This window comes from Carassius auratus, unplaced genomic scaffold (assembly GCF_003368295.1).
Source record: "Carassius auratus strain Wakin unplaced genomic scaffold, ASM336829v1 scaf_tig00019275, whole genome shotgun sequence".
Taxonomy (NCBI): domain Eukaryota; kingdom Metazoa; phylum Chordata; class Actinopteri; order Cypriniformes; family Cyprinidae; genus Carassius; species Carassius auratus.
This window is the reverse complement of record NW_020524943.1, coordinates 95,187-107,595: the sequence shown is the minus strand read 5'-3', so window position 1 is coordinate 107,595 and position 12,409 is coordinate 95,187. Positions and strand designations below refer to the sequence as shown.

Sequence of the window (12,409 nt, the reverse complement as noted above, 5' to 3'; positions counted from 1 at the left end):
AATGGCTTTTTAAAGATAAAGTTAAATACTCTGTGTCTAATAAACAGCCTCAGTTGACATCAGTTTCCATTCAAACTCAAGCATCCGTAAATCAAGGGAGATTATACACCACTGTGCTGCTCGTACAGCCGTAGAAAGAAAGAGTGAAAGAATATGAAAGTGAGGACATAGCCTCTCCTCCCCTCCAGTGCTGTATTGTCAGAGAAGTTTGAGTCGGGTCCCTCCTTCCTGTCATATACAGACAGTGGCAAGAAACGGCTGCTCTTTCATGTCCTCCCTGCTCCTAATGAGAGCTGATAGAAATAGGAGAGCGTCTCCCCCAGGGCTGTTCGCTAACATCTAATGACTGAGAAGAAAGCCAGGGGAGGCTGTGTAGGCTTGTTTATGTTAGTGTACATGTGTTTGTTTGTACATTCAAATAATACACCACCTGTGAGCACCCCATAAACAGTGAGGGAGAGGCCGATATCCGTTTCCAAGACCTCTATTTCTCCACCGGTAGCCATGATCATTCTAAACTTGTCTCATCACTTTCCAACAGTTCTTTGTATTCTTCTGTACTGTAGTCTGACTGCTACAGTCATGCCAAACATTGGGTGAGTTATTTTTGAAAGTAGGCATCAATATGGCCTACTGTACTCACTTTGAAGGCCACTTGAACAAGATTTTGTAAGATTTTTTTTTTTTTTTGTAATATGGTAAAATATTTTTATTTTATATTTTTAAGAGAAAAATAATGCTCAGTGAAACTGCATTTGTTCGATCAAAATTTTCTTTTTGAGTATATCTCATATTCATATTTTTTAGCCATTACTCCAGTTTCTATTGTCAGATGATCCTTCAGAAATCATTCTAATATGCAGATTTTATGCCACTGAAAACTGCTTAATATTTTGTGAAAACTGTAATAAATTTTATTTTAAGATTTTGTGGATAAATAGAAATTTCATAAGAACACAATTTATTATACACAAAAATTATAAATGCAACACTTTTGTTTTTGCCCCAATTTCTGACTTGAACAGCTGGGGTATCCATTCTGGAAGAGGGGAAAAAATAAACAAAAAAGAAAGAAAAATGACACTATATTTACTCACTTGAGGGTCTGCTACGTGCTGCTGCTGTCTAAAACAAGCACTCGACAAAGGAGTAGGAGAAAGGGTATTTAATAACAAGCCCACTGGAGAAAGAACACACAGCATAATCAAAACGTCCAAATACAAATAACAGCAGACAGGGAACTATGGAAATGCTGTTAGGGAGAACAGAAACAGGTGTAGAGCTAATGAATCAAAAACCATGGGAACTAACTAGGCAGGATATATATATACAGTATATATATATATCTATATATATCTATATATATATATATATATATATATATATATATATATATATATATATATATATATATATATCTATATATCTATATCTATATTAAAGTCTTTGTTACTTTTGGTAAATATGTACGTATCCTTGCTGAATAAAAATATCCGTTTAATTTAAAAAGAGAATAAAAAAATCTTACTCCAATTTTGTGAATGGTAGGCTATGTTTAGAACATCGTCCATCATATAATGTTACCTTGACAACATGACTAACATACCTTTATACAATTTGTGATTGCTGAAGCAAATACATATTTTGTTTCTATAAATCAAATGTATAAATCAATAAGTTAATCAGTTAATCCATGTGGTGTGTGGTAAACCTGTTAACACTAGGGATGCAGAAATTGGTACCGTATTGGTTACTAGCCATTATTATTAGATTAGGCCTATTATAGAAATTACAAATATCGGAAATGTAATTTGTTCATGCTCATCTAAATTGACATTTATATGACCATTTTTTTGCCATCTAATGCATAAAGTTAATAATAATTAAATAAAAGTTTCAGCCAATCTCAAAATGAATATATATATATAATTATATAAATATATTTATAATTTTGTGATGTCTAAATTCATATTACAGCATTTAAAACAACCCATGTTAAGGTTTTATTATTTTTAATTTAAATTTGTTTAGACAAAATAATATAGAATTTTAATGCATGTATTCTTTTTGACTTTCTGTCACGTTTATGAAAATAATTATAGGGTTATAGATATAAACTTGAAATTTAATGTCACTGCATCACTATTTTCCTCTAAATGTCCTTCAGGGCATAAGAGCATCTGAGCACTGTAAAATCTCAAGTATAATGCCACAATTTATAGCCACTATTTTTCCATCTTTTCCCCCTGTCCAATTTTGGCCCTCTTCCATCCATTTCGTCTCATGTGTCATCACTTCTCTGAAGCTGTGGCTCCTTTTGTTTTGTTCGTTTCTAATTCTCTTTCGCGCTGAAGGAGACCATTGCACCTTTAATAAAGCACCTCTGAAGTACAGAGAGAAAAGTTGTTTCATTGTTTTATTGGATCAATATCTCAGCTTTGTGCAGCATATAGCAGAACAAAAAACAAGCTCCATAGCAACCTCTCACAAGACATACCCAGACATACAAGGCCGAAAACTGTGTGGGAGGAAAACAGACACAACAAGAGGAGGAAGAACTGAGCTTGATGGACTCTTATGGCATGGGACTTCAGGTGAAACTGTAGTTCGTCTGGGTGTCTTTTGGCTCTCTTGCGATGGGCAGAAGACTTCAGATGACCTGTGTTGGGATTCAATCATGATTGAATCACAGGTATACCTGTTCTATAGGAAAGTACTTTGCTGGACTTCCTACCTTGGGTTTTTTGGAAGAAACTGTAGCCCTGCCGAAAAGAAAACAGCTTAAGACAGCTGTTTTTGTGAGTCCTAGTCTAGCTGGTCTCTAAGCCTGGAAGACTAAGACTTTTTTTGTCAGCTCCCTTCCTGACTTTTATGGAAACAATTAATTATTTATTGCCAAATGGTTTATGTTCCATTGTTTATATGCAATTATATATGAATATATAATAAATCATTTAAGGAGATTGCAGTGCAGTTGCAATATGTGTACGTGTTTAGCCTCTGTGTGCAGCTAATACAGGTTGGAGACAAATCTGAAGAACTGTGCAAAATGTGACATCATTGTTTTGGGGATGTTTTTTTTAATGAAAATTAGAACACGAAGGTTTTTTATTTGTATGTTAAAATGCATAAATGTGATATGCGCTGTCATGAAAAGGTTATTATGGAAAGGAAAGAAATTATGCTAGGCTGAGTATGTTAGCCGCAAGCATCTTAAAGCATACTTCAGAAAGATAAATTATTGGCTATATCTATCTATCTATATAAAATATATATAAAAGCTGCAAAAGTAAAAAAGAAGCCAATAACTATACGACTTAGGTTTTTATTCTTGAAATACTGTCTAGCTTTACATGAAACAACAAAGACAATGTGAGTGTATACTAAGGCCCTTCAGGATTCATTAATAAATAAAAAGTTAAATAAACAACAGTATTAATTTTTTGAAAACAACGGTGTTTTAAACTGTGTTTATTCAAAAAAGAAATGTTGTGTTATAATATAACCTACACGACTATTCGAAAGTCTGGGGTCAGTAAATCGTTTCTTCTTTAAAAAAAAAAAAAAATAATAATAATAATAGTTTTATTCAGCAAGAATTAAAGCATAGGAATGTTAAATGGATAAAAAGTGACAGTAAATATGTATATTGTTAGAAAATATTATTATTTTGAATAAATGCTATTCTTTTTTATTATTATTATTATTCGTCAAAAATTTTCACAGGTTCCAAAAAATATTAAGAAGCACAACATCTTCAATGTTAATAAATCAGCATATTATTTAGAATGATTTCTGAAGGATCTTATGACACTAAAGTCTGGAGTAATGATACTGAAAATTCAGAGCTGCATCCCAGAAATAAATTATATTTGAAAATAGCCTATATTCACATAGGAAACCAATTACTTGTTGTTATTTTTTTCTGTATTTTTGATCAAATAAATACAGCCTTGAAGAGCATAAGAGACTAAAAAAAATCATTTAATATCTAATTTTGAACAGCAGTGTGTATATGGTCCCACTTTATATTAAGTGGCCTTAACTACTGTGTACTTACATCAAAAAATAAATACAATGTACTTATTGTGTTCATATTGTATTGCAACTGTTTTTTTTGCTGCTATTGAGGTGGTAAACAGGAAAGGTTAGGGACAGATTTGGTGGTATGGGTAAGTTTAAGGGTGTGTTAAGGTGTAAGGGATGGGTCAACGTGTAATTATACATGTAATTACAGAAATTAATTACAGATGTAATTATGTGCAGATATTTTTCAAATATAACTACAATGTAAAAACATGTATGTACACAATAAGTGCATTGTACCAAATTAATTATTAATAAAGCTATATTAATGCGCCACTTGAAGCATACTGTACACACACAAATGAGAGCACGGAAACTTGTTGTCTATGGCACGTTGCCCTGCGACTTTTGCCAATAATAAAATAGCTTTGATACTGGATCAAAACTTTATATTAATCAACAACGTTGAAGTAAAATCATTGTTTATAGTAACTAAACTAAAGTAACTAAACTCACAGCGTATTTTATTTATTTTTTTGTAGAAAGAGATGCACAGATGCAGGTGAGTCACACACGCAACTTTTATCTGTCTCTCTCTAAAAATGGCCATATTTAAAAAAAAGGTTGACTAATATTAAATGAATTGCAACTTCCATATGTTACGTCGCTGTCTTGTTTCAACGTTAAACTGACGCTTCCGCACTGAAAAATCGCTGTCTGCTTCTGTGAATGGTAAACCCCGCCTACTTTGGTTTGATTGGCCATCATAGTTATTGTGACATTGACGAGCGCTGTTAGACCACAGAGACAGAACAGGCTGAAAATATAACTTATAAAGTTTTTTGTCATCCTAACAAGAGTGCTGTGTAATGGAGTGCAGCAGATCAGTGCAATCATTTTTAAATATTGGGGGGGGGGGACAGTTTGGCCAATTTTAATTATTGGGGGGTACTTGTTCCCCTCAATATCTATGGTGGTTAAAGCCCTGGTGTATACGGTACTCTATGTGGGTGCTTGTGCTTTTGTCAGCATGATTTCCTGATTTGTTGTTTTCTCGATATGCATTAGTTCACGTTACATATTAACTACCCGTCCACTAATCAAGACAATTCTCATTGTGCTATAAAATTCAGCATTTTTACATCTGTTTGCCGGCCACAGGAATACACCAGGATTTTGAGGCCCCCCTCCGGTCAAGCCTGAGTCTTAGCTTAACCACTCAGAATTGCATTGCATTTCTCCGAATAATAATGTTCCCTGGGTTAACAGAGCCTGTAATTATAAAGGAGAAAAACAGTATTAGTGTATGATCTGGCAGAAAGGGTCTGCGTGGGGAAGATAAATAAAGCTAACAGGGGCTTTTCGTATGGACAATTACTTTGCTTGGATTCGTTTTCAAAATGGGATATTTCATCTTAAGCTTAATTACAAAGAATAGGTAGGTTCAAGGTGGGCAGCCTCTGTGAACCAATACATGCAATAGGGTTTATTGCTCTTGATGAAAACAACTTTTACAAAGGCTCTTTTACACAAAAAGTGGGGGTTCAGGCTATTGTTCATTTGTATTTAAAGCCATTAGTTAATAACTGAGCTTTCATTAGCGAGGGAAGTTGTGGAAAGCTAATTTGCACAAAAATATGCTATACACAAAAGCCAAATGAACTGCAGGTGGTAGCACTGGTCACACTAGCAATTGAAAGATGTTTTAATATTCAAATGGTTCTCATTTTCAAGTTTCATCGGCTAGTATATTAAAACACGGAGTTAATAATCATCTGGAGAGTGGTGTTATGTAATTAAATTTAGATTTTAAATATGAGATCAAGCAAACAAGTGTATATTTAGCACATGTGCATGTTTTATTTACACATAACTGTTTGCCTGTGGGTGTGTGTAATTAACTTTTCTTGTTTTCTTTGCTTCTATCTTGCAACACTCTGATGAAACGCGTTGGACTTTGCTGCATTTATCCAGTCGCATGTGAGTTCTGCTGATAAACTTGAACGAACTGACTGCATTTGTTTAAATCTTAGTTTTAGTGTTTTGTAACTGTACCATGTATTCCAACAACGTTAACATTAATATGATTGTTGGTACTGTCCTGTGATATAGGTGATCTCATCTGACATGAAGGAAGACCACATCTTCCGTTTGACAGGAAGGGGAGCAGACCAAGACCCTAAGGGTGTGTTCAGCATCAACCGACTGACGGGAGACGTGGCAGTTAGCCGAGCCCTGGATCGAGAAGCCATCGCATACTACCATGTGAGTGAGATATTAACTCTGTTATCTACTGCGTTCTGTTTCCCCACTTGCATACTGTCAGTAAGTATGTAGAAGTTCAGTTAAAGAACTCCAAAACTGCTGGTTTATTTAAGTCATATTAGACTGTTGCGCGTATGTAACCGAATGTCCCTAATCGAAAATAAAATATGTTTTTGCTTCACCCCATGCATCAAGGCGGTTAATGGCTGTAATGATTCGTGTTTCTTTGGCAGCCAGTGAGCGAGCGGCTCAGTGAAGGAAAGCCGACTGCCGTACTGAATGTGGGACTCCAGTTAGGCAGTTATTCTACAAAACGTGTGCGTCGTCAATAATGCAGCTGTCAGCTGGCCTGTCAGACACTCGGCTAATGTGTGTTGCAAGTTGGTGGTGTGGACATGATGGCTCGTTTCAGTTTTTGCAGTAGCGTCCTGACCGTGACTTCATCAGGTTGACTGCTAAATTGCAGAGGGGAAATAAAGTCTCTTTAAAAAAAAACATTATTCAAAAAAAAAAAAAAGTTTTGTGACTTACAGTGGTCCTTATGTGTGTTGCTCAAAAGTACTAAGTTTGAGTTCAAGATTTGTATTTATTCAGCAAAGATGGATTGTATTGATCAAGAGTTACATTAACTTGGTTTATAATGTTTCAAAATATTTAAAATAAATGTTCTTTTTGAACTTCAAATTCATTTTAAAAGTTTGACAAAAGTATTGCACCCCCCAATTGTAATTTAAAATTAAACTTTTTTATTTCATTTGAAAATGTATTAAAATAGAAAACAGTTGTTTTAAATAATAATATTAGTTCACAATATTACCGTTTTTAATTGTATTAAAAAAAAAAAAAAAAAGCTACTAACCCCAAACTTTTGCACAGCAGTGTTGAGAACGCTGTCGTAGTTTACTTGCAAAAGTTGACACTTCACTTTCAGTAAACCTAAAAAAAAAGAAAAGAAAAAAAGTGACACTAATTTTGCACTACACAGATATTTCATCCAATCTAATGCTCTTTAGAATAACATGTCCCTCCTCCTGTCTATACGATTGCTCTGGAACTATAGAATAAGGTCTGTAATACCTGAAAAAGCAATCTGTCCCTGTTTATCTTAATGGTAGTTTGTCAGCTCTGGTGCAGTTCTAAAGCTTTTTTTTGGCTAGCCCTTCAATAAATCCCTCCTCCTTCCTGTTTTAATAGACAATGCATCAAAACATTAAAGAATTTCTTATGGTCTTTAATCGGAAAAGGAGAGGCCTTTCAATATTTAGAGCTTTTCCAAAGAAAGGACCACCCTGTGGTAACTCCAGATAACAAGATAGACAATACGATCCCTTTGAATTGTTTGCTCGGTTGAGCGAGCTGTTACTTTGATCCAAGAATTCCAGTGCGCTTGTTCTCTTTTACTTTGTGTCCTCTTGTCGTTTGACAGATAAAGGAGGGTTTACCTGGTTTCTATCCCCCTGTAGAGGAGAACTAAAGCGGCTCTGCTTAGTTTGATACCCACCTGTCTGGCTAGAAACAGATTTAATAAAAAAAAGAGTTGCTCTTCTTCCACTCTCGTTTTATTGTGCCCCACTGGTATGCTCCGATAAAGTGTTCTTAGCAAGGTTTTTGAAAATTCTGTGTCAGCCTGACGCCTTGGGTTTGTCTTTTCAATAAAAAATCTTCTTTTCCTTATAAGAGATCATTCTTTATAGTATCGCTGCTTTTTTCGGAGCCCTAGGATACAGGCTGTTCTTGCTAGGAGCACTTCAAACTCTAATTCCGAAAAAGTGTGTTTGTGTGTGTTTGTGTGTGTGTGTGTGTGTGTGTGTGTGTGTTTTGGCCTAAAAAGTGCTGTGTGGAAAGATGGCACATCCCAAATCACATACTTCTCGGTATTCTCCGCTGGCCGAGGAGCTGCCTTTGAGACGGAAGGGAATGCTAACACGTACAGTACTTTTTTTCTTTTTTTTTTGTTGCAAAATGTGGCACTTTTTTGATGCATAGAAATGAATGAATGAATAAATGAATGAATGAATGAATGAATGAATGAATGAATCAATCAATCAATCAATCAATCAATCAATCAATCAATCAATCAATCAATCAATCAATCATACTGACCCCAAACTTTTGAATGGTAGCCTGGGAATGTCTGATCTAGTCAAATATTTTCATCCTAAATGGTTATTTTCCTCAAATATAGCGTATTATTTATCATTATCATCAAAAATATAGGAAAGTGAATAAATTAAAGTCCATGAACAGTATGTTGAATTATTTTTTTTACTTTCACTTGTATTTAGTACAAATGTAACATTTGAAGTTTGGCACTGTCACCCTCAGAGAGTCATTTCATTCAGAACTCCTCACTGTTTTTGTGCCAGCAAAAATCAGCTTGATTAAATCATGCATTGTGTCATGGGATAGTTTTTGTTTGTAGCGTGTAGTGTAGCTGACTACTTTTTCTAAACGGTAGATTGACTGTGTTTTAACAGCTTCAAACTTTGATTAGCTTGGAGCTACAGTTCCATTGGAGCTACCCCAACACTGCTGATGGCTTTTCCACTATTGTATAGCCACCATGGTTTAGGTCTGCTGGTCACGGTAGAACGGGTGTGTGCTCTGAAGAGGAGGGTAATCTCCGGTACGCAGACCCCAGTCGGGATCAAAGCCCTCACTCGGCGGAGCACTTGACATTTACATCTCCTTATCTCCCTTTCTCTCACATCCACACCACCCGCAATCTCAAAAGCGTGCGTCAAGCGTGTGCACATCAAAGCTTGACATTTTACAGCACTAATGCTCACACACTGCTATCTTGATGAAGGAATGATGCTAACCACAGCTGTTTTTGCATATGTTGGCTGTGTCTTTCTGAGAATGATTACTCTTTCTGTTAGTGAAGCATTTAAATGTTTTTTTTTTGTTACTGAAGCAACAAGACTGACATTAAAGTTTAAATTCAGCTGAAAACTGAAACTGAAAATTAGGTTTTGGTAATTCAATTGGGTAATCGAAATCATTGTGCTCTTTAGGGTGTTGTGATCTCCACTGATATCTTAAACCAGTTGTTCTTCAAAGGGTTTATTATTACGGTGCCCGTAAGGTGACTTGTTCGGTTTACTTAGTTTTGTCGTGGCCACAACATAATAACTCGTGGGAACGTGATATGTCATGGCCACAAGATATTCATTTGTGGGAATGTCATATTAACTCGTAGGAACGTCATATTATGTCTTGGCCACGAGATAATTTTTTCAAAGGTAACGACATCCTTATGTTGTGGCCTCGAGATGCTATGTTGAGGGAACAACATCCATTCCTCGTGGCCATGACTTCTTAAGTTGAGGGAACAACATGTTTTTCTCGTTGACACGAGTTTAATGCGTAAACAAACCTGCGTGACCATTGCAACCCAGGATTATCAGAGATGGAATCATTAATATTTTATTTTGAATTAAGAAATTGTTATATTATTTATACATATACAATTTATGCATTTGCATTTTAATGTCGAGCATTTACAGTACGCTATTATTTACAAAAGTATTCAGAATGTTAAGTAAAGAGATCGAAATTGAAGTCTCAATTTTACTTTCGTTTTCTAAAAGAATGAAACATCTAATTTACTTTATCTTGATGTACTACAATAACTAAAACTGAAATAAAAAGTAATACATAGTATATTATAACTATATTAACTAATAAAAAATGACAAAAACACAACAAAATTACTAAAACTTAAAATTAATATATAAACTGATAAAAAATAAAATAAAAAAATCAATGATTTTGCTCTTTCAAACCCATTTTGTCCAAAAAGGAAAATTATTATTTTTTCTTTCACTTTTTCATCCGGTTGACTTCATTTTAGTATGTAACTATCTCCTGTGTCTTTTCTCATTCTCGCCTACAGTTTTTTTTCTGGCTTAATCCTCCATCAGTGTCATTTTTCCACTTTCTCTCCTGCTGTTCTGAGTGGTTTTGCGAACTAGTCGGACAAGCGGGCATGTCAGTATTGTAATAATCCACTGGCTCACCTGCTTTGGCTGAAAGCCTCAGAGCCCCTGACCTCTAATGGTATCTTGTTCCCCATCTAGTCACACAGATGGGCCAGTTCCCCTTCGCCTCAACCACCTCACACACACATGTAGTGCAACACCTCCATGCTGCCACACTTCACCTAATTCCTGTGCCACACTGGTGGGAATAACCGCATTTTCCGGCTGATCCCTCTGCAGCACATCAGGAGTAATTACACCATGGGTAATTCCAGTCAATCTCACACTCGGAGTAGTCACAGGCATGTGACAGCACTTATTGGGTGGGGTGGGGGGGGGATTTGTGATCCAGGCCAGGGACTGTTTTTGCAGGCTGTGCCGCATCGCTGCTGTGTATGTTAGTCACCGGCTCTGCATGAGTCAACTCGCAGCAGTTTCTGGCAGCAACTTTTTTCTCAACACAGTTTATTCCTTCCCAATGCTGTGTGTATATGTATTAGTTGTCTTATGAGCCTTGTGAATAAACAGCATTTTTAATGTTTGAAATTATATATTTTTTTAGGATGTTAGATTGGGGTTGTTAAGATTTTAGCTTGTTGCTTGTAGTGTCTCTTTCGTCAATGAAAATTATAACTAAATATCGTTCTCAACAAACCTTTATCACCATGACGAAAAAGAGAGTAGAGGCAACATAAATTATGGTCATGTGACGATGACTACTGTATAATGCAATATTGTTGACAAATAAAAACAAGTTTACAAAATAAAAACTATGCTTAAATGTCTCTTTATTTACGTTGACCAAAATGAGACGAAACTAAATGTTACAATGTTAGTTTGTCTCGTTTAGTCACGTTATTATTATTTTGCAGTATTTCTGTTTCCTGTGTCTCACTTCAAGGGCTGCATCAGGTCGCACTGATTAAATTTATTTAAACTAATGTGTGTGTACTTCTTACATGTTTGGTTGGTAAAAATAAATGTTGTAAATTCAAATCAGAGCATCCCCCGTGACTGGAATGGATGTATTCTTGAATCTATAAGGTAACAATAATATAAGAAGATAACCTTGTTTGAAATGGATTTGGGTAAAAGAAAATTCTGGTTTCATCTATACTGCTAGGTACTTGTACTATTATGACTGGGTTAAATAGAATGCCATTACTAAAATTTGACTAAAATGTCATTAGTTTTCGTCAACTAAAACTAGACTAAAAAGAGTATGAACTAAAACGACAGCTTCACACAAAGACTAGACTAAAACTAAAATTAAAACAGGCCGCCAAAAACAACACTAGTTGCTAGGTTATTTTGGGTGTTGCAAGGTGTTGCAGTGTTTAGCATGTTCCTGTGTAATTGCTAGGGTGTTCCAGTGGGGTTCTTCAGGTTTTTAGCATGTTGCTATCCATTTAATAGGGTGGTGCAAGTGGTTCCTAGGGTATTGCTAAGATTTTTAGAATGTTGCCAAGCAGCTTCAAGGGTGTTTTAGGTGGTTTCCGAAGTGTTGCAGTGTGGTTTTAAAAATGTTTTTATTTATTTATTTTATTTTTTTCTACATGGTTGTTAGAGTCTTTTTGGTGGTTGATAGAGTTTTCAATATTTTGCTAAGCTCTAAATATTATTTTGGGTGATTGCCAGTGTGTTGCAGTGTGTTGCAGCGTGGATTCTAAAGTGTTTGGAGTGTTTTAGCATTCATTGTTCAGTGGTTAGGGATTTGTTGGTGGTTGCAAGGGTGTTGCAGTGGGCTTTCTTACCTTTTTTTCTTAAGCTTGTTGTTAAGTAGTTGCTAGGGTGCTTTGATTAGGTTCCAAGATTTTAAGATTATTAGATGTAAAGATTTTCTGCATGTTGCAAAGCAGCTAACAGAGTGTTTAAGGTGGTTTCCAAGCTTTTGCAGTGCATGTGTATGTGTGTGTTTTTTTTTTTAAAGTGTATAGCATGTTGCTTTGTGGTTACTAGGGTGTTGGTGGTGGCTGCAGTGTTGCAGTGAGGTTGTTAAGGTTTACAGCATGTTGTAGTGTGGTTTGCAAACTGTTTAAGCATGTTTCTTTGGGTTTGCTAGGGTGTGGTATTGGGGTTGTTTGGTGGTTGCTATGAGATTCTGGTTCCTGAAAGAAATGGTGATGGATAAGGAC

The 12,409-nt window shown here is 35.5% G+C and overlaps 1 protein-coding gene across 1 annotated transcript in view; it reads left to right on the top strand.

The window, feature by feature from the left end:
• LOC113076195 (cadherin-13-like) overlaps positions 1-12,409 on the top strand; it is a gene marked incomplete at its 3' end in the record, with an annotated part of 145,090 nt that overhangs the window by 44,942 nt on the left and 87,739 nt on the right. The window contains exons 4-5 of the mRNA XM_026248858.1: positions 6,001-6,006; positions 6,139-6,291. Coding sequence (XP_026104643.1) covers positions 6,001-6,006; positions 6,139-6,291 — 159 coding nt within the window. The remainder of the gene's footprint in view (positions 1-6,000; positions 6,007-6,138; positions 6,292-12,409) is intronic.